Source organism: Eptatretus burgeri, chromosome 1, assembly GCF_056783735.1.
Source record: "Eptatretus burgeri isolate ZD-2024b chromosome 1, Ebu_testis_v1, whole genome shotgun sequence".
Taxonomy (NCBI): Eukaryota; Metazoa; Chordata; class Myxini; order Myxiniformes; family Myxinidae; genus Eptatretus; species Eptatretus burgeri.
In genome coordinates this window covers 23,731,610-23,754,613 of record NC_140961.1, presented here as the reverse complement: position 1 = coordinate 23,754,613, position 23,004 = coordinate 23,731,610, and the positions used below count along the sequence as shown (strand labels likewise).

The following is a 23,004-nucleotide window of genomic DNA, read 5'->3' as shown; positions in this document are numbered from 1 at the left end:
AAATCACATGATCATGTAACACGTGGTGAAGTTTAAATTTCCTCCGCTGAACGGTTTTCGACGACCGCTCTTCAGGAAATGCAGGCACGTATGACGTACTTCCGCTCCGGATCGCTTCACCCTGGTTTTCGCGTCACCAGCGCAAACTAATAAATACGTCCAATGTACGCTGGCCATGTCAGAGTAATCAACAGCGGTGCCTTCGGCATTTTGTTGGATTTATATTTTGTTTTCTTGTCACCCTTCTCCCCCGACGCTTGTTCGACAATAGTTTAAATGTTTTGGGGTTATATTATATTCACCGTCTGGTTTTAGGAACACAATCGATTTATCGGTAATGCCTTTTCTTTGTGAAAAAAAAACACCTATTTAATTCGGTTCGAGAGATCTGTGTGGTTGCGAACATCGATCAACGATGAACATCGAAATGATTTTTGAGGAAATAATTCATTCTGAACAAAGAGCTCTGGATGACAGATGTAAACTCAATGAAGGTTTGGATAAATGGACGACACTGTATATAAAATAACGGAATGATTTTGCTAATTTTTACATTTAACCAGACTTGTTGTGCAAACCGACGGTGAGAGGTCGCTGGTTCGAACCCTGGCCTAGTCAGCTCAGCATTTAAACGGACGGAGCACTGACCAACAACCATAGGTTGGCAACCATTCCGTCGGCTTGTTGGGCTTAAATGGCCTCCTGCGTTGAAGTTCTGAGTCATGGAACTCGTACTGTTACCAATCTGGAAGCCTTGTGCACACAGACAGACAACAGTCCCCTAAGCTTAGTTATTTCGATAAGAGTGTGTTTATAGTTAGGGCCCCCTACCTGTGTCTAATGGGAATTGGATGTGTGCGCTGCGAATTACTTTTTTTAGTCAGGGTTTTCTTTTATTTTTACATCAACGATAACAACAACACGCCTTCGCCTCGCTTCCTCCACCCGACGCCGTTACGCACGTGGCCAGAGGTGAAGAGGTGGGCGGAGCCACAAACGCCTCCGCTTGGGACTCCGCCCAGAAGAGTGGGAGTTCCCCCACCTACCGTGGGCCTGTCCAATGGAGGACGGCCAGGGAATCGCGCGATGAGTCCGACCAATGAGGAGGTGAGTGGCCAGAGAGAAGAGGCCCCTCCCGCCTGAGAGGAAAGGGTGGTGGTCTGGACGAGCGAGAAGAGATTGACGGGACGGCGCGGTGTCCGCAGCTGCTGGTCTCGTGTCGCTGCCTCTGGTTTCGTCGCATGCCGGAGGAGCGTGCTGGAGCCCGACGCTGTCCTCCGTACCCGGTGCTTCAGCGGCATCGAGTTGCGGGTTGAAGTCCCGGGTCGAAGACCGCACGAGGCGGGAAGGTCCGAGAAAGCTGTGGTTCACAGCTCATCTGTCCTCGAGCTGGGAACCTTCAATAAAGACCTCGAGGTCCATCTCTCTTTTTGGGTATTTGTGTGTGCGTGTTTCTGTGTGCCCGTCTTTAAGTAGGAATTGTTAAGTGCTTTTGCTGTGCATTATTTGCATCCTTTATAGTCGGTTTAACTCTGCCCTTTATGTGTTCCTTCCCCACCTATTGTAAATAAATACCCCTATTGTTGAATGTTTCAGCTCGTCTTTGTCCTTTCCATTGGTTCAGCACAGTGCGTGCTGGGTGATTAAAAAGGCCGTTGCTGCTGTAGTTTTGCATTTGAATCGACGGGACCTTGATAACCATCCGCTCGGGTTACGCACGGGTCAAGCACGGCAACGGCTCGTCCCGTTCGAGCTCCGACGAGGGTGTGAATTCCTCGGTAGCTCGCCACGTGGGCCTCCAGGTATTTTGAAGATTCGGCAAATAACCCTGTCCCACGTGGCCGAATTATTGACGATTCATGGTCCTGGAAGGCAATGGTTCTCAACCTGGGGGTCGCGAGATTGTTTTCGGGGGTCGCGGGAAGGTTGTCAAAACAAGTAACCAAACAAATAAAAATAAAGAAATTCATAAATATTTTTTGAAAATGATTTTTCAATTAAATCTCCCATACCAATGTTATAATGTAGTCATTATGAAACAGATTTGAGCAGCATGTGAGAGTGAGTGAGAGCACGTGCGCAGCACAGTGGCGGGTGCTGAAAGTCAATGTTAGCGCTAGCTCACTACTGCAAGGTGGCTGAATATGGATCGGTGGCTTGTCAAAAAATGTCTGCCAGCTCAAGATGCGGACCAAGACGACACATGTGCAGGTGTGCCGTTACAAGTTCAACTGAAAAACGTAAGGCGCCGGCAGCAGATTTGGCCTCCAACAAGCGTCGGGAATAGACTGACTTTGTGCAGTACGGATTCACATGCCAAGCCAAAAATGAAGTGGAATATCCACAGTGTGTTCTGTGTTCAGAAGTGCTTCCTCACCACAGCTTGAAACCAGTGGAATTGAAGAGACATTTACAAAGCAAACACCCATCCTACATTGACAAACCATTAGATTTTTTTCGTCGTAAGGAGACGTAAGAACTACAGAGCCAAAAGACGACTGTACGTGAGCACTCTACAATCCCTGTCAAAGCCCTGTTGGCTTCATATGAAGTGGCATACCTGGTTGCTCAATCCAAAAGCCCCATACTATTGCAGAGAGCCTGATCCGCCCAGCAGCGATTGCAATGACCAGAGCTATGCATGGTGAAAAAATAGCTAGCACACTTGAGACTATTCCACAGACTGTCCAATGACACAATGGCGAGGCGCATTGGTGAAATGGCCAATGACATTAAAGAGCAGCTCATTGACCGAGTGAAGAAAAGTGGAAGATTTTCCCTCCAAATTGACGAAACAACGGATGTTTCCAGTGATGCACAGTTACTTGTTTTTGCAAGATACAGCTACGAGGGGAAAATGTACGAGGATATGTTGTTTTGCTCGACACTTGAAGGAACTGGCACTGGTCGTGACATTTTTAACAAACTGGACAGTAAAATACGCGAGGAGGGGCTAAGTTGGGAAAATTGCATCTCTGTGTGTACAGATGGAGCTGGTGCCATGCAGGGGACAAGAAGAGGACTGAAAGCTAAAGTTTTGGAAGTGGCGCCGCATGTCAAATTCACTCATTGCATTATTCACAGAGAGGCCCTCGCCAGCAAGAACCTTGAGCCACAACTCCGCATTGTTCTCCAAACAGCAATTAAAGTGTTGAACTTCATCAAATCCCGTCCGGTGAATACCAGACTTTGCCACACTCGGCCAGGAAATGGGATCGGAACATGAATCTCTACTATTTCACACAGATGTCAGATGGCTATCACGGGGGAAAGTTTTAACCAGACTGTTTGAACTGCACGAGGAGTTTCGCATTTTCCTCTCAGATTGCGGCTCCTCCCTCGCTGACCACCTGACTGACCCCACATGAGTTACTGGCCTTGCATATCTGGCAGGCATATTTGATCAACTGAACAGTCTAAACTTGTCTCTCCAAGGCCCAAACACCAATGTCCTTACGCTTTCTGACAATGTTACAGCGTTTACTAAGAAGCTTGAGCGGTGGGCAGCGCGAGTCGAAGAAGGCAGAATGGAAATGTTCCCTGAGCTCGAGGATTTCATGGCCAAATTTGATATAAGCATCCAAACAATAAAAGGACTTATTGCTTCTCACCTCAGAAGCCTGTTTGGCCACTTCAATAGGTACTTCCCAAAAGATGACACCCCAGAGAGAAACGACTGGATACGCCAGCCTTTCATCACCTCGTCTGCCCGACACCTGTCATCGGAGCTTGACGATGCGCTCTTGGACCTCTCCTCTGACCGCACATTAAAGACCGCTTTTGCCTCATCCACACTGGAGGAATTCTGGCTGTTAGTGGCCGCAGAATACCCAGGACTATCAAAGGCTGCAATTGATATACTTATTCCATTTGGATCTACGTACCTTTGTGAGAAGACCTTTTCCTCACTGATATTTATCAAGAACAAATACAGATCACGGCTCATTAGAGTTGAGGATGAACTTCGTGTTGCAGTCTCCAGCTTAAAACCAAGAATACAGCTGCTTTGTTCAAAGAAACAGGCCCAGCCATCCCACTATAAAATGAGTAAGTGAATACTATCTGACAATACAAGCCTGTGCCATTATAGATGTAACTGTTAAAAATAGAATTATTGTGAGTCTGAATTATTGTGTTCAATTATTTTGAGTCAGTATTATATGAATTATTGTGAGTCAGTATTATCTGAATTATTGTGTTCAATCTGAAAATAAATGAAACTGAAAACTCATTGAGAATCTTTGTTATAAAGGGGAAAATGCAAAATGAGATGAATGATAATAGGCTACAAGCCTATAACAGGCATAACTGTTATAAGAACTGTGAATGAGCTGAGAATAATAAGCCTGTAGGGACACTGAAAGGTATTTGCACTGTGCTTAAAGCTGTTTTGCAGGCCCAGCTATATGAGAATGAATGATAATAGCCTATTGCCATCAGCTTGTAAAGCAGTCCTGTTGCCTCCTTCACAATGAGTTGTGCTGTCAGATCTTGAATAAAATTTAAAACTGTACTTAAAGCCAAATTGATTTAGTTTTTGTTTTGTTGTTTTGTTTTTTGTATATTTTTGGTCAGTAATGCAAGGTTTGTGTACGTCTGGTAGCTGTCATGTGTGATAGTAACCTCTGTCTGCAGCAGAGGGTCGCTCAATCTTCCAGTCTGTGTCCCGTGCATAAATAGGTTACATACCGCTCTTTGCAATTACAGAAGTTCTGCAATCACAGAAATTACCTGGTTGTTTTTACTGTGTTATACATCACTGTGTAAATAATTAATTTGTGATGCTAGTTTAGTTTAGTTTAGTTCTGTTTAGTTTTAACAGCTGGCAGTACCTAGGCATTGACCAATGTGCTCCAGGCACTGTGGATTTTTTTATGCATTCCATGACATCACTGCAGTGTGTTTCAAGTGTGAGTCGGGAGGGGGGTCGCGAACCCCAACTTATATTTTTGGGGGGTCGTGGCTCCAAAAGGTTGAGAACCACTGTTGTAAGGGACCCGTACCTTCGGAGTTATCCGAGGGTAATGATCTGAATTCCGGGTGTTCGGTGGAGTCGACTCTCCTGCTCCAACTAGCGGTCGTGCTCATCGCCGATACCCAGCCCACAACAATACATCGTACAGGACTAGCACAGGTACCCATCCCCAGTGATTAGAAAAGTTTAAGTTATACTATCAGTTTAAATTATTTCATGGACTTCATAAATTTATAATAATTTATGATAATTCAATAAATTATCAATTATAAAGGTTAATTGTGTTTCACTTATAGCCAAAGCTCTGAACTACTTGAACTACCAAGGACCGCCCACCGTGAAAAGGTGGTGCAACATTGGGTAGAAGAGGTTGGATTTGTCTCAAAAGAGGGCAAAATGTGTATTTTAAATTGTCTGTTACTCCGTGAAGATCTGTATGAAATCTACTTTAATCCTGATGTTCATGACGACTTTAAAGATTACTGCAAGGGACAATAAAGTGACTGACTATCTTTAGAGCTCGTCATGAGCAAAATGTAGGTGAGTTAGGTGATCGCTCTCCAAAATGTTCCCCAAGCCGAGCGGAGTCGGGTATTTAAATTGAATGGGAAGTAACTCGATACAAGCAATAAGATTAGAAGTTTATTTGTCAACTTGCAACCAAAGTAATCATGAACACAGGAGTATATGACATTTGAGACAAAAATGAAACAAATCAACACAGAACACTATAATAAACATCGGGACAATACCCCTGGGTGCTCACCTGGATAAGATAACCAGGGAACCACTGGTAGGCATGGATGACCCACAAAATATGCAACATTCGGGGAAGAAAGCAAATATCTATTTTTGGGGGGGAGGGGGGCCCTGGAGACTCCCTTAGACCGATTTTTTAAAAATTCAATGGCGTGAACAAACTTTGGTATGTCACGGGTGATGAAGGTTGTGGTCAAGTTTCATCAGAATTGCACATGTATTTTCTGAGAAGAAAGCAAATACCTATTTTGAGGGGACAACCCCCGTCGACTCCCTTAGGGCCCAATTTTTTTTTTTTAATGCTGTCGGGGGTGGTGGGATACGCATGCACTTTTGGGATTTCCTTCCTTTGGTGTATGTATGTAGTTCGTGGTGCCGGACTCAGCACGTCCTCTAATGACTACAATCCAAGCTTTGAGCTTCATGAGTTTGGACAAATGTACAGGTCAGCTACCATTCAAATAGGATCTTTGTCAGTTGTTGGCTGTGACTTCTGAGTGGTGTTATAATGACCACATTAACAGCGTAATATTTTTGAAACTTGTACTTGAAACAAACAGATTCAAATGAGGAAGTTCACCATTTCATGCAATGTCCAACTCCGATTCCCGTGAGTAATTATTTGCGCTGCCCAGTGTCCCAGTCCTGCCGGCACAACTCACACGTGTTCACCTCATCCACCGTGGCTGTTGAATGCTTGTCTTGTCGTGGTGTTCTCTCGTTCGATGGCCCATCCAGGTTGATTTTCAAGAGCTCAAAGGAAATTTTTCCCGATACACAATCTTCATGAGTTTTAAACAACCTGATTACAATCAGCTCCATGCGTTAACAACCGATCTATACATTAATAATTCATTCACTCATCGTAGTTAAATTGAGCGCATAGATGATGGAAACGCACAGCTCGTCACATATCACCAGTCTCTCTACACCTCCCTCTCACGGGTTTATATAGCATCACAGAACGATTTTGTGCCTTTCAGAAAATGCGATTCTAGTCCATACTGGAAGTTTCGTTACAGCATCTACATTCTACACGAATCTTACCAGGCAGTTTACAGTACAATACCGCCATTTAGAATTAAAATTAGCTCATTACATGAAGTAGTATATATTACAATTTACCGACGTGTGCTAAACGAAACTTATAACACATAACTGTCAATTTTAATCGTTCATTTACAGGCTTTAACTAATGCATAAATTTACCACATCTAGCTTTCAACTGACAAATGCCATGAACAATCGTATGTGTCGCTTCAGAGAAGTTACAAGTATATGTGGACGGATGGACTGCCTCACTGACTGATTGACTGACTCACTGATGGATGATCCGCCATCCCACAAGCTCCCCGGAACTACGTTCTAGGTGACCTAAAAATAAGACCACATGTTCTGAAGCTCACCTGGATCAGGAGCAACAGCACTCAAACCCCCTGCAGACCCCCCGAGGACCCTGATTTTTTTTTAATGCCATGAATATACTTTGGTACATCACGGGTGATGAAGGTTGTGGTCACGTTTCATCAAAATAGTGTGTGTTGTTTCGGAGAAGAGAGAAAATACCTATTTTTTGGGGAGGGGGGGTCAACTCCCCCCATAGACCCCCTTGATGAGTGTAGATTTTGATGTAGCTATGACACCTTCGTTAAGCAATAGATGTGAAGGTTGTGGCCAAATTTCATCAAAATTGTTTGTTTGGTTTAAGCGATAATGACTGAAGTGTTTACGGACTGACTCACTCACTCACCGCTCGACACTGCTCGAACGCATAAGCTCACCTGACTAAAGTCAGGTCAGGTATGGGAGCATGCACTGGTGCAGCGCGTCACTGCGTCCACTATCCGCTGGTACTCCAGGGGCCTCGGTCTGGCCATCCCTATCTCCGTGCGATGATGACCAACCTGCTGCAACCACGAGGCACATGGTCGGTCCATTAGCCTCCTCCACTCACAAGGCTCCCTCGCTAAGAGAATCTGGTGAGCAGAAGCAGCATCAGGAAAACGAGTCACATGTCCGTACAGCCACAGCTGACGCTCATGGGCTATGCAGGTAACAAATGTCATTTGAGTCTCTCTCAGCAACCGCTTGTTGGACACAAAGTTTGACCAGTGATCACCAAGGATTCTCCAAAGAGATCTGGTACTCAAGGAATCAAGTCTCCATCTCAGATCCCTGGTCAGAGTTCAAGTCTCACATCCATAGAGCAAAACTGGAAGCACCAAAGACCTGAAGACTCTGACTTTCGGCCTTGCGCACAGGAACCGGAAGCGCCACACCCCATTATCCAGTGAATCCATGACTCCCCAGGCCTGACTCAAACGTCGATTGACCTCTGGCTCACAGCCGGCAGAGACATGAATATCACTGCCAAGGAAAGTGAATCTCTCCGTGACATCAACATCCTCGCCACAGACAGGATAGCAGCATCCAAGATGTCATTGAAAGCCTGGATCTTAGTTTTGACCCAGGAAACCCGTAATCCCAGTGGCTCCGACTCCTCATTCAGCACCTTGAGGGCCTCCAAAAGGATATCTAGATTCTCCACAAAGATGACTGCATCATCTGCGAAATCAAGGTCAGAGATCTTGACATTCCCAAATGATGCACTGCAGCTTGATCTCTCCGACATCCTCCCCAGAATGCAGTCCATACAAGTGCGGAAAAGTGTGGGAGCCAGTACACACCCCTGACGAACTCCAGTGACAACTGTAAATATGTCATAGATGGAATCACCACATCTCAGCACTCTCAGTACCAGAGTATAGCTGAGACATCAGATTGATCAGTTTTGCTGGCACCCCTCGAAGACCAAGAATCCTCCAGAGGATATCCCGATTCACTGAATCAACAGCTTTACAGATATTTATATAAGCTGCAAGCAGCCACTACCGAAACTCTCATCTGCGTTCGGTAAGGACCCGAAGAGCAAGGATACAGTCAATCGTTGACCTCTTTGGTGTAAAGCCTGACTGCTCTGGACGCTGGTGATCAAGCAGATGGTGGCGAACCCTTTCAAGAATTATCCAAGCAAAGACCTTGCCCGGTACTGAGAGCAGTGTCCTTGGTAGTTGTTGCAGTCTTGGCGAGCACCTTTCCCTTTCCAGAGAGGGACAACAAGGCCCTTCTTGCAGTCAGTTGGGATGATGCCTGTGTTCCAGGCAGAACACAGAACTGCATGCAACGACACAAGTACAGCATTTCCACCAGCCTTGAGAAGTTCAGCATGGATGCCACAGATCCCAGGAGCTTTACCCCATTTCAACCAGTTCACCGCAGCCTGTGTTTCCACAAACGAAGGTGGGCCACAGTTGATTGGAGGGTTAGCAATAGGGATTCCAACACCCCTGTCATCCAACTCGACAGCTGGTGGATCAGCCTGGTACAGCCGCTCAAAGTAACCGGCCCAGTGGGCCTTCACTTCGGACTCCTCTGTCAAGAGCCTACCACCTTCTGCTCTAAGTGCAGTACACTGAGGGACGGGCTTGGACGAACGCAATGCGCGAATTCCCCTGTAAGCAGGACGAGAATCACTTGACCACAGGTGATGCTCTACCCCCTCACAGATTCCTCGCACATAGGCCGCCTTGTCCACCCTTAGCGAACGTACAGTTTTACGCCTCAGCTCCCTGTACAGCTCAGCTCTGCCATTCAGCCTGGCCTTGCGTCTCTGGTCGATGGTATCCAGTGTCGCTTGAGAGACACATTCTTCTTCGCTCCACAGTGAGTTCCAAGATATCTACCAGCAACATCAAGGACAGTAAGCTTCAAGGCACTCCACAACTCTTCAGGATCCCCCAAAGCACGCAAACCCCCCAAATATGGGGAGGGAGAGCAGGCCTTCATGTCTGATACAGACTTCTCAAATAATTTATGGGCTCCCTCCGTCTTGTCCTTCAACTCTGCTGTTTATGTCTCCACCCCCTTCTCTCCTTCCTGGTCCTTTTGACTTTGTGCTGTTATGTCCTGATTCATTCAGTGCACTTGCTCTTCCACGAGCTTTGACTCGGCTTGAAAAAAACAAAAGGCAAGTGATAACTTACTCGCCCCAAAAGAATGCAAGATGAGTATAAGGTGCTCATGAGTGATCGCTCGCCATTTGTAATGAACCTTTAGCCAATAGCCAATAGAGAAACTCCCACCAGGTGCCGATCAACCATGAATAACCTGGCACAGCCTGAATAGACGATGTGCCAAACTTGGAAAGTTTAAAGCAAATATACTGAGGTGGGGATACAGCGAAGATGATGTGAACTGTGTGTGATTTGGGTCCTGGACTATGGAACATCGAATGAGTTGTGGAATGTTCGATGAGGTATCTTCTTCGATGGATCTGGCAGAGGATAATAACATCTCTCAAGTGTCCCCCAATCCTGCTTTACGTTTCCTGCTTTAATCTCTGTGCTCTTCCTTGAGCCGGCATTTTGTGCACAAAAATGCAGTTGTGGTTGAGCAACACACAAGGAACATGTTTACTGTTCAGTGTTTTGTTTTGTTCTCTTGTTTTACAAATTTGAATAAAAGAATCATTGCTATCACAAACGATGTTGCGAACCAAATTTCTCATGTATTATTGTCCAAGATAATTTAGAATGGAGAATGGTTTCTGTTTATGCGAACTCGTTTCGGTCGATAGTATGGGATGTTATTTGTTTTATCCTTCACTGTGTCTCCATTGCAGTGAAAAACAAGATTCCGAAAATTCGAGGCATGATTCAAAAATGTTATGAGGACATTTCTACATCAGAAGAAACGTTGGATAACACGGTACATTTATAGAATCATGTTTGCTTTGGTCATGGATATTTCTTTTCACAAGTTCAACAAAAATGCTGTGCAAGCATTCCATTTTTAGTAAGGTATTACAAAAGGGCATTTTTTTTATTTATTTTAGGATCACTGATACTATATCTGTTGTAACGAATAATTATTGCTTTCAATGTTCTCAAACTGCAGGTCCATTCATTATTAATTGGTATTGGAATAACATGCAATCCTACCTGTATTGACATGAATGTGACTGCAAGTAGAAATGGGAACACTGGTAATTGTGTTCGGTCAAGTCCAAGTCACAGTAAAACTCAGCAATCAAGACATAAATGAGATTTTCTTTTTTATTGCAGATAGTCGTACAATAAGATTTTTAGATCCTCGTGGAGGATCTCTAAGTCTTACTCTCGTTGTTGTTCTGCTTCTTCCTGTGGACTTTTTTGTTTCACAGCCTTCAGTTTTCATCGAAACTTCCTGAAACTTGGCGTATATATGTAAAAATTCCTTTCGCAGACAGTAACCATCTCCAATTTTGAACATTCCTCCAAGAGAAAAAGTTATGACGGCAAAATATCTCCGCTAATGGAAATCGCCTAAAAAAATTATCTCCGAAACTAGGCAAGCTTTTTGAATTCTGTTTGCGGGAATCGAACAGGGCATTAGCAGAGATGAATTACCGCACATATGATACATCACTATGACGTCATATCAATTTTTATGTCATTCCAATTTTTTGACAGTTTTTGTTTCACAACCCAGAGTTTTCATCGGATCTTCGTGAAACTTGCCACGTATATGCAGAAGGCCCATGCGCAGGCAGTAACCATCTCCGATTTTGGAAATTCTTCCTAGAAAAAAAGTTGACGTCATAATATCGCCACTAATGGAAATCCCCTATACCATTATCTCCAAAACTAGGCAAGCTGTTTGAATTTTGTTTGCGGGAATCAAGCCGGGCATTAGCACAGATAATTTATCGCAAACCTGATACATCACAATGACGTCATATTCGTTTTTATGACGTCATCATTAAGAGGACGAGGATCTTAGCTCATTTGAGCTTGTTTTATTGCAGATAGTCATGTAATAATAAGTATAAGAAAGTCGACGCGCTGCTCTGGTGCATGCTCCCATACCTGACCTGACCTGTTGTATATAATAGACATGGACTATTCTAAATATTTGATAAGCCGATAGAACCTTGCTCATAACGAGTTGGTGATTGCTAGGGAGATGGTCCCTCCATGATCTTGAGCATTTAACCTGGGGTTTTGTTTATCCACTTGATGAATGAATAAATGGAAAACGTATATTGTTGTGGGAATGTCTTCTCGGGGGTAACTTTGCATAGAATAGCAAGAGTTATTTTCCATATTGCATGTTAGAGTAAAGCTTGAAGTAATTGAATTATGACATTGGATATGTGTCATTTTATGGATAGAAAGATGCCGTCTTCCTTCATCCCATGTGTGTCTAAAACCACCATCCATTCATACCTTTTTCATGTTTTAGGTTCTTCAGAGGTTCTACACGCATCAATTTCCAGAGGGTAGGCCCGCTCTTCGGCCTCCCTCCTCTGCCTTTCGGACTTCCCTTTTGCCCTGGCATGTTACTACTGTACATGTAAATGTTCAATCAATTATCCAATCCTTTTTTTTTTCAGATTTTACTCAATGAAATTTTACTTGCGCAAAAATAGACTTACGTCAGGGTCCCAGGAACAGAACCCTTATGTTAGTCGAGGACTGTCTGTATTTTCATTCATTGAGAATTTTGACTCATCTTTACAAGGGATGTAATGGCGCTTCAAACAACATCAAAATGGCTTGATATAACTGTTCAGCATCTCCATACACCTCTACGTCTACGCAACACAAAGTAGTTCGCTGTGGCCCACTGGCAAACAATGTAATAGTGAATATTGTGACGTTAAAAGGATATATGTTCCCTGCTGTATCAGCAATGTTTTAACAAAACGTTAACCGAATTAACGTTAAATGAGGAATTACTGTATGTGTTTGCAGTAAACCCTCAAATATCGCAGGGATTAGGTTCTTGGAAAATGCCGCGATCAGGGCTGGATTTACTTGCTTGTGGGCCCTAGGCCAAACCTTATCAGTGCCCCCCCCCCCAAAAAAATTATATATATATATATATATATATATATATATCGTAATATTGTAATGTAAAAAAAAAGAATTACAACATAATGTTGTTGTTGTTGTTCGTCTTTCGGCTGCTCCCGTTAGGGGTCGCCACAGCGGATCATCCGTTCTGATCCGCATACTGATTTGGCATAGGTTTTACGCCGGATGCCCTTCCTGACGCAACCCTGGTCGCCTCTTACGACACAGGAATAAGGATTGGGTTTCGCCATGATTCCGGGCTGCCCTACACCCTCTCATAGCATGGCCCAGTGCAGAGCTCCCATCCTCAAGCGATCCTCCAACCCAAGCCTCCGAGTAGCTGGATTACAGGCGCACGCCACTGCGCCCGGTATAATTACAACATAATGTAACACATCAATAATTTTTAATCAAATTAGTTCCATATCAAGTACATCAAAGTAAATCAAGTTCCATATCATGTACATCTTACACATAGGAATAATGGGAAAATACAATGAAACTGAAGCATAATAAATTTTGCAAGCACAACGATGTGAAGTTCAAAATGACTAATCTGTAAGCACAACTATATGAAGTTCAAAATGACTAATATATATATATATCGTATCTGTAAGCGTAAAGTAATAATAAATTAATACAAATCTAGTATAAGAGATACCAATATCACAAAATAAGAACACAAAAACACACGTAACATAACAATGAAGTCCACTAAATACAACACATAATGTATATAATCTGTAGATAGATAGATGGTGGGAAACGGCCATTTAAAAATGTAATGTTATATTTTTCGTTACCTTATTTTATTTTATTCATTTTACTATAGGGCCTACAAGCCTACTCCTCGGTTGATCAGAGAACCCACAAGTCCCCGGTGGGCCCCCACTTAATGGTGGGCCCTAGGCCAATGGCCTTTGTTGCCCATTGGAAAATCCGGCCCTGGCTGCGATAGTTAAAACCACGATCGTGGAAACCAAGGGCTAATGGGAAAAGGGGGTTCGGTGGTTCGGTTCTTGAGCTTCGAGGAAATATAGAGGAAGATTGACGGCAGCCAGAAATAAATACATCCAATTGAAATAAACATATAAAATATACATAAAGCATGTTAACATTGAAATAAACATGAGAAATAAAAGAAATACGGTATAAAATAAACAAAAGCACAAGACTTTTACCTTTTAAATTTATTCCAAAACAGCGAGGTGGGTGAGCATAAACATATCACGTACTGTTCGTACTGTACTTTACCGTAAATTGAAAACACAAAACTTAGCTCAGAGGTGACGATGCTGCTGCTACTGCAGGGATGGTGGGGGTCAGAAAGACGTGGATGAAGAACTTGCGATGGCTGTTGGATCAGCTCGGTCCCAGGTGCCTTGATAATTATTGATCTCGTAATGGTGGCCCACAGATGCCACACTTTCACCTCTTGTCACCGTATCGAACAACTCCATTTTCTTGCACAATGTCATAACCTTTTTCAGCCTCTTGGCACAATTAATTTTGTCCATCATTTTACATTTGGGTGCCATTATTAACTGTTGTGTGTCTACTACATCTTGTTGATCGAGTATTACAGGATCTCTGTCATTTCCTGTTCGATGACGATTCATTATTAAACTTAGCTTCGATCCCGCATGCTGGTCTGATTACTACAATTATAATGGAGCGTGAGAAACAAGAAAAGGCTCGTCATGGGATGTAATCCTACATGCGGACACAAACAATGACTCATTCTAACTCAAAAGCCACAATTGGCCGAAATTAAATACTGTGATAACTAAATAGCAACACAATTGGTTGCTCACTATTGATCGAAACCTACAATATTAGAATCCATGATATTTGAGGGTTTACTGTATATATTGTTTTGGACATGGCTTCTTGGAGTTAAGATTACATAGCTTAGCAATACTTATTTACATCGTTCATGTTTAGCATAAGTATGAGGTAATTTAAATGTGATATAGGATTACCGTATGCGTCGATATTTGTATAGCAAGCTGTCATTTTCTCTCCGTAATACTTGTGTCTTAAACTGCTTTCCCCTGAAATCTCTTTTTAATGTTCTTTCCTTTATAATCTGTCTTAAATGTGCTCTAATTGGGGAGATTCAACCTCGTAATACCATAAAAGGATGAGTTTTTACACCATGGCACAAGTTTTTGTGCAAAGGTGAGCTCTAGACATTTTCCCATAAAAATTGAAAAGCTCAGGGGAGTGGTTCCTCTTGATTGATGGCCAAACTGCAAAAAAAAAAACAGTATGTGACAGACAAAAAGCCACATGCATGTCGAGTCCAGCATTCTTTACCTGGGTCCTTAGCTGGTCTTGCGTTCTTTCCTCCTTTGGTCCGTGGTTCCTTGTCCCCATGCCGTTCCATGGTTGGTTCAGCAATTGGCCAGCCGATGTCAGGTGTCAGACAGGGCCAGGATTAGCTGCTGAGGTCCGGACTTGCTTATGCAGAGACGCCCATGCGATGGGGTCAGCTCGGGTTGATCAGCGGCTCACGTCTGGGTCACGAATGGTTTCCCATTGTCTTGTCGATTTCCCCGTGGTCTTTCTCTTGTGGTGTGATTGGGTCCAAATGAGGTTTGGGTTAATAAGGATCTTTTGTATGTATGATACCCAGGGTGCGTATTTCATTTCATAACTAGAAGTGTCATTTGAAATGTTTCCGCATTCCATGTTCTCCTGTTATAAAGTGAAACAAAGCTTTGTTGAGGGCAGAACTGGGCTTGAACTGCGAGTGTGGTGAGCAAAGCGCTGTGAATGTCTTTGGGCAGGCGAGGTGGTGGTTACTGGCAGTGAGGCATAAGAAGGTGGCCAATGTGGTTGTTGTCGTACTCACAGTGACGTGGAACCACCTGGCAATGGTGGGTCTGAAGGGTGAGCGAGTGCTCGAATGGCATGCTCAAGTAGTGTATTGTGAATGGTGAAATAAAGTCTAAATGTGTGTTTAAAGCAGGCAGGGTTGTTATATCTCGCAGTCAATAAATTACAGCGAAATGCTGGGCTGGTTTGTGGATTGCATCACCGCAGTGTGGAGTGGCAGTTTGATTTTGGTGGAATGATATTTGAATTGTGGTGCCGTTGAAAAAAGCAGTTGTTCGGTGGCTGAAAGGAAAGTGAATGATGTGGAAAAACCTACCTAATCCCACACAACGCATATCCCCTTTTAACCACTACACAAAAGGGAGGTCTCTTTGTGGGACATGTAATAATGAAATAACTAACTCGGGAACTGCTGTGTGTTGGGTGCATTTGCTGTGTGGTGACGGTTCGTAGAACCGTCACAATGTTTCATATGATTTCATCCATAATATAATCTTCTTTTTACTACAGGGACTTAAATTATGTGAAGAAGAAATGGATTTAGAACTTTTGAAAATAAGACAACAATCTGTTGAAAGCAAGGAAGTGGAAATTGAAAAAGAAGTGCACAATTTGAAGAAGAGAATGGTATTACAGTCACATGTACAGTAATTTTAATTTTCATCCGACGTATCGCAAATTAATTTACTTTGCTTCTCCTTATGAACCCCTATGTAAATGTATTTTGGAAGGTTGAAGAAAAAATGAGATTGACTGTTGAAAAAGACGAGTTTATCATCGAGTTGAATCAGTTTCTCCAAGAGTATGATGTGACCAATGATGCAAGAGAGGAACGGAAGCAGCAACACCAAGAGCAATTTCTGAAGCTAAAGGGAATCATTGCAGAGCTTGAAAAAGGTTGGCAAATTACCATATATCAATCATGCACAAGTAATCATTTAATACTTATTGTTGAGAGTAAGTATGGTGGGGAAAGATGCTCAGTCGGGAAAGGTAAAACAAGACGCCCTCTCTGTCTTTTCACCGTAAACATCCTACGTCGGTGATCTTCACTATTGTTTTAGAGGGGGGCCACTTTTTCCGATAAGACATCAGTGTGAGAGCCACCACATGGCCTGAAAGACTCCGTAATGGCTGCTATTAGGCCCTGCCTCCAAATACTCCTCTTTGTTGTGGTTAACTGGGCTGCAAGCGTAATTGTTTGTACACCGTAACCATGTCCTGATGTAGTTACATTACTTTTATGCTTCACGTGGGAACACTCATTTGAAACCATTGGGTCAATTTAATAGCATTTATGGCAGATTACGATGGAGTGTTTTCACATTTGTGTGTTATCGACCACACGTCAGGGGTCGCACCTTCGGTAATGAATTTACTTTGCTTCTTTGCCGATCATTTGTGTGCAGTTTAACTTCGATCTCTAAAGCAGTTCTGGAGAGGAAGAATTTTTCCTTTTTTTTTTGAAAAGACCAATATGGCTGCCAAACCACGTGACAGATGATGTCATAATAATTATTTTTGTGTTCACATCTTTCCTTAGATTAACCTCAGAAATTTTCATACTGATGGGATGCAGCGTTCTTCATGTTGAATTTTTTTCCACCAGGATACCACTTCACCGATGACGTCACGGTTAATGACACTTATGCCGCTTGTGGAGGTCTTCACAATGAGCTATATTTCAATTTTTTTCCAGCGAGCGGTTCCAGAGAAGAAGACTTCCAAAGTTTTTTTTTTTTCCTTTTTCCAACATGGCTGTCACCCCAAGCGAGCTATGACGTCATAATATCATTACAAATTTTGCACAACTCGTCACACCTATGGTTAAAATTTCATCTCAGTCGGACAAGTCATTGCTGAGAAAACACGTTTAAGGAAATCGTCGAGCAAAAAAAGGCCCAAAATGGGACAAAGAAAAATAACAAAGAATCTGAACAGAAACATGAGGGTACCACAGCCTGTAAGGCTAATGGTACCCTCAGAATAGTACCCTTCCTTTCATGCCATAAAGGCACATAGGGCTGCCAAGGCAGTTTCAATGGCAAGGAGTACAGTCCTGGACAGGTCACCACTCCAACACAGGTTACCCTGAATAGTTATTACCCCAGTACACTGGTACTCATTTCACTGACTTTAGAAGGATGACAGACTGAGTCAATCCCACCTGATGTTAATCCAATGGTCGACAGGGGCTTGAACTCAGGACCCTGAGGTCCCAAGCAAGCCACCTTAACCACTAATCCAACACCAGGCTTAAGTACCAGTGTACCGGGGTAATAACAATTTGGGGTAACCTGTGTTGGACCACAGGTAAGTACGCCATTTCTCAGTTACCCAGATGCAGACGAGCGCTGCCTTCTCTTCTGTAGAGTACTTGCGTTCGCATTCTGTGAGCGTTCGTGAGGCAAATGTTCCTGTTTCCCCTGTAGAGTCCTCATGAAGTTGAGTGAGCACTGCACCGAGTCCATAATCAGATGCGTCTGTGGTCACAGTGGTGGTCAGAGTAGGGTCAAACAAAGCAAGTGCAGGGCTGTTAGCAATCAACTTTTTTACCCTTTCAAATTGAGTGTGCACAGCCTCAGTCCAGGAGAAGTCAGCATCCTTGCGCAGTAAGGCACGAAGTGGCTCCAGGACTGTCGCATAATTAACCTCCGCCATCGAAGATGGACGGAGGTTACTGTTTTCACCCCTGTCTGTTTGTTTGTTTGTTTGTTTGTTCGTTTGTGAACAGTATTACAGAAAAACTCCTGGACAGATCTCGACGAAACTCGGTGGGGGGATTAGGTATGGTCCAAGGATCATGCCATTAGATTTTGGACTTGGTCCAAAGTCCAATATGGCCGCTATGGCGGCCATTTTGAAAAAATATTTGAATTTTTGTTTTTGCATTTCTACATGTTTTAAGTGATTTCCAACCCCCCCCCCCCAAAAAAAATTGTTAGAGAAAAAAAACAACAAATTTTGCACCTTTTTTTTTCAAAAAAATTTCGATTTTTTTTGGCATTTCTACATGCGCGTCGATCTAGTTTAGTTTATTCAATCGTGGTTCAGTAGAGTCTGATCCGTTTTGACCTACAATGAATAGGATATCAGGTTCACTTAAGTGACCCAGCAGTATTGGCGGCGGAGGTTTTGCACTCTACCGAGTGCTCCCCCTCTAGTTTGGAATGAATTTGGAGGACCAGGAAGTCAAACCCAGAAAAGAACGCAGAGCAGATGCATCCTTTGGGGGTGGTGCTTGTGTTACTGCCACCACATGTTTGGTGTTTGGGCTCATGCCCTTTTCTGAGATCACGTGACCCAGAAAAGAAAGTTCAGCTTTCCTGAAATGACATTTGTCATAAGGCAGTTTTAAGCCTGCTTGATCAATACGATTCGTAACAGCTTGAAGACGTTCCTCGTGTTTCTCAGGAGACGAAACATACACAATTATGTCATCTAGGTAACACTAGACACCCTCCTGGCCAGCTAAGATTTGTGTCATCATTCGCTGGAATGCACTGGGAGTAGAAGCAAGACCATAAGGTACATGGCAAAAACAGAAAAGTCCCTCGCGTGTTACAAAAGCCGTAAGGGCTCTGCTTTCCTCATGCAACGGCACTTGCTGGTATGCACTCTGAAAATCAAGAGTAGAGAACATTCTCGCTCCCCCAAGTTCTGTGAATACCTCCTCAATATGTGGGAGTGGATGACTGTCTATTACGATCGCCTTATTTGGTTCACGAAGATCCATGCAAAGTCTTATACCTCCTGTTTTCTTATGCTTAACGACAATAAATGAAATTCATTCGAAAGAGTCAATTCTCTCAATGATACTCGCTTCTTCAAGCGTTTTTACTTCTTGCTAAGCAGTATCACGGAGAGCAAAAGGTAAACGGCGAAGCTTCTACTGGATTGGCACCACATCGGGTCTTATCTTCACTCTGTGTACAAACCCTTTTGCATAGCCAAGAGCTCCAGTGACGTTAGGATGAGATGTCTGCCATGCCGATGTTTGACGCACAGAAGTACTTAGTACTGATGCAGGAGTAACACATCCATTAACAATATTCAGTCTGAGAGCAGTGAAGAAGTCCATGCCGAGTATAGGTGTTCCAGAAGGCACAATGAAGAAATCAGCAGGCACAGAAACATGGTTGCGTCGCACCTGTACTTGAAGACAACCAACTACAGAGATCGTTGTTTTTTAATGCAAGTCACCAAGTGTAAGTTTGGTTCTGTAAGAAGTGCATTCCTGAAATGCTCCAGGTAGGTAGACTCTGGAAATATAGAAACGACTGAACCTGTGTCCACCAGCAATTGGCTGAGCACACCTGTCCATCAGGTGTGCAAAGACGAAATCACAAAATAGGTTCCCTCTCATTTGATCGGAGGGCTGTGTGTTTATGCTTAAAACAGTCACATCTGGCACAGTCACTTCCCGCACTTGGTATTTGTGGTCTTTACTGCAACATACTTGAGCAAAATGTCCACTTTTGCCACACTGCCTGCAATTTACATCTTTTGCAGGACATCTGGGGTAATTGGCCAAGTGCATTGCAGATCCACAACGATAACAAGTACTCTCTTGGCGTACCTGTGGAGCTTGTGAAAAATTTGGGTTTGCAGGTTCATTTGATGTGTCCCTGTGAATGGGCTCACGTCTGTATTGCCCCACGCTGGTACGTGCTGGTATTGTATTTACATCCTGAAAGGACATCGACGTGCCGCATGTCATCGCTTTCCCTTCCGCCATGGTTGATATGATTTGCCCCGCCATCACAAGGGTTTCTGCGGTGGAAGCTCCAGTTCCAAAAGCAACGGTTCACGTACACGCGCTGTAAGGGTTTTTTTTTCCACGAGCTGATCTCGTATCATTTCATCAGAGAGATCACTAAACTCGCAATTAACCACAATGTCACGTAAAGCAGCAACGAACTGAGCAGTCGATTCAGCAGCAACGAACCTCTGTGCTCGTTGATGAAACTTATATCGTTTGAAAACAACGTTCATCTTTGGCATGAAAAAGGCTGTTAATGTACTGACAGCAGGAGAGTATGTGTCACCATCAACTGGGAGGGTATAGAATAAACGCTGCCCTTCAGTTCTGAGGCAGTGTATTTGCAATGTGCACTTCCTCGCATCAGAAAGTGTGTCATCATTTGACGCCAGCATGAAGTTCTCGAACTTGCGAATCCATGAGGTAAAAGGTATCGAAGGCTCACCCGGACTTGGTTAGAATGCAGCAGGTGGTGTAAGAGCAAGGTGATCCCATCCTCGTCACCAATATGTTGTGTAGCAAAGTCAGCCCACACGAAGCATCTTTAGCTCAATCGTTTTTAATGTAATCTCCTCCTGCCCTCACGCGACAGCCCGCTGAAGTCACTCTCGGTTCCACCTCATCAGTTCCGGTTCATCATGCATTCATTAATATTCATGTAACTCCCAATTCCACACCCATCCAGGACTGAACCTGCCAATGAAACTGCCTCTGTCTTTTTTTTTTGAAAACTCTCTTTTGGCACAAAAGGAATACAGATACAGAATGTTATTATTTATTCGGCAGAACACCAGAATATGTACATATGTATATACAAATTTTTTTTGTCTGTTAAAGAGATTCATATCTTAAATTTGTTTGGGTTAAAAGTAAGATGAGGATTATTTCCTTAAAGATAAGTTATTGGTATTGAATAAATGGTTGGAGATAGGATGAGGCCATTTGGCTTGTCATCTGTGTCTGGGGTTCCTCATAATTTTATCCTTGAAGCCCTCCAAACTGAACACATCACATCAGGTAAAAAATTTACGACTGAATAAAGATAAACTTACAAGCGAACAATGAAAGTTAAGCAATGGCAAGGTCAGGTCAGGTATGGGAGCACTGCGTCCACTTTCCGCCGGTACTCCAGGGGCCTCCGTCTGGCCATCCCCCAGGCAGATGCCAGGCCCATCCCCATCTCCTTGAGATGATGGTCAACCTGTTGCAACCATGAGGCACGTGGTCGACCCACTGGCCTCCTCCACTCATGAGACTCCCTCGCTGAGAGAATCTGGTGAGCAGGATCAGAGTCAGGAAAACGAGCCACATGTCCATACAGCCGCAACTGACGCTCACGGACTATGCAGGTAACAAATCTCATCAGAGTCTCTCTCAGCAACCGCTCGTTGGACACAAAATCCGACCAGCGATAGCCAAGGATTCTCCGAAGAGACCTGGTACCAAAGGAATTAAGTCTCCGTCTCAGATCTTTGGTCAGAGTCCAAGTCTCGCACCCATAGAGCAAGACTGGAAGTACCAAGGCCCTGAAGACTCGGACTTTCGTCCTCCCACACAGGTACCGGCAGCGCCACACCCCATGATCCAGTGAATCCATGACTCCCCAGGCCCGACCCAGACGTCTATTGACCTCTGACTCGCAGCCAGCAGAGACATGAATATCACTGCCAAGGTAAGTGAATCTCTCCACGACCTCAACATCCTCACCACAAACAGACACAGACAGGACAGCAGCATCCAAGATGTCACCGAAAGCCTGGATCTTAGTTTTGACCCAAGAAACCCGTAATCCCAACGGCTCCGACTCCTCATTCAGCACCTCGAGGGCCCCCAAGAGGATGTCTAAAGTCTCCGCAAAGATGACTGCATCATCTGCAAAGTCAAGGTCCGAGATCTTGACATTCCCAAATGACGCACCGCAACTTGATCTCTCCGACATCCTCCCTAGAATCCAGTCCATACAAGTGCTGAAAAGTGTAGGGGCAAGTACACATCCCTGACGAACTCCAGTAACAACTGGAAATAAGTCAGAGATGGTACCACCACACTTCACAGCACTCTCAGTACCAGAGTAGAGTTCAGACATCAGATCGATCAGTTTTGGTGGCACCCCACGAAGACCAAGAATCCTCCAGAGGACATCCCGATTCACTGAATCGAACGCTTTACAGAGATCAACATAGGCTGCAAGAAGCCCCTGCCGAAACTCTCGTCTGCGTTCGGTGAGGACACGAAGTGCAAGGATACGGTCAATCGTTGACCTCTTTGGTGTAAAGCCTGACTGCTCTGGACGCTGGTGCTCAAGCAGATGGTGGCGAACCCTATCGAGAATTATCCGAGCAAAGACCTTGCCCAGCACTGAGAGCAGCGTCACCCCTCGGTAGTTGTTGCAGTCTTGGCGATCACCCTTCCCTTTCCAGAGAGGGACAACAAGGCCCCTCTTCCAGTCAGTTGGGATGATGTCTGTGTTCCAGGCAGAGCACAAAACTGCATGCAACGACACGAGTGCAGCATTTCCACCAGCCTTGAGAAGTTCGGCATGGATGCCACAGATCCCTGGAGCTTTGCCCCGTTTCAACTGGTTCACCGCAGCCCGTGTTTCCACAAGCGTAGGTGGACCACAGTGGATTCGAGGGTCAGCAACAGGGATTGTAACACCCTTGACGTCCAACTCGACAGTTGGGGGATCAGCCTGGTACAACCGCTCAAAGTAACCGGCCCAGCGGGCCTTCACTTCAGACTCCTCTGTCAAGAGCCTACCACTCTCTGCT

At 44.1% G+C, this 23,004-nt stretch overlaps 1 protein-coding gene and 1 pseudogene across 12 annotated transcripts in view; one reads left to right on the top strand and one right to left on the bottom strand.

The window, feature by feature from the left end:
* Window positions 1–202: 202 nt before the first annotated feature.
* The window catches only part of LOC147034030 (coiled-coil domain-containing protein 172-like), a 33,608-nt gene continuing 10,806 nt past the window's right edge, over window positions 203–23,004 (top strand). For 2 of the 12 annotated variants that reach the window (XM_085875479.1, XM_085875402.1), the window contains exons 1-5: window positions 347–494; window positions 10,416–10,501; window positions 12,017–12,127; window positions 15,982–16,098; window positions 16,203–16,368. In XM_085875479.1, coding sequence (XP_085731605.1) covers window positions 416–494; window positions 10,416–10,501; window positions 12,017–12,127; window positions 15,982–16,098; window positions 16,203–16,368 — 559 coding nt within the window. In that variant the 5' untranslated portion in view covers window positions 347–415. The other 10 variants (XM_085875435.1, XM_085875427.1, XM_085875412.1 and 7 more) reach the window with 10 other exon arrangements.
* On the bottom strand, window positions 12,862–13,002 carry LOC147034031 (signal recognition particle RNA; annotated as a pseudogene).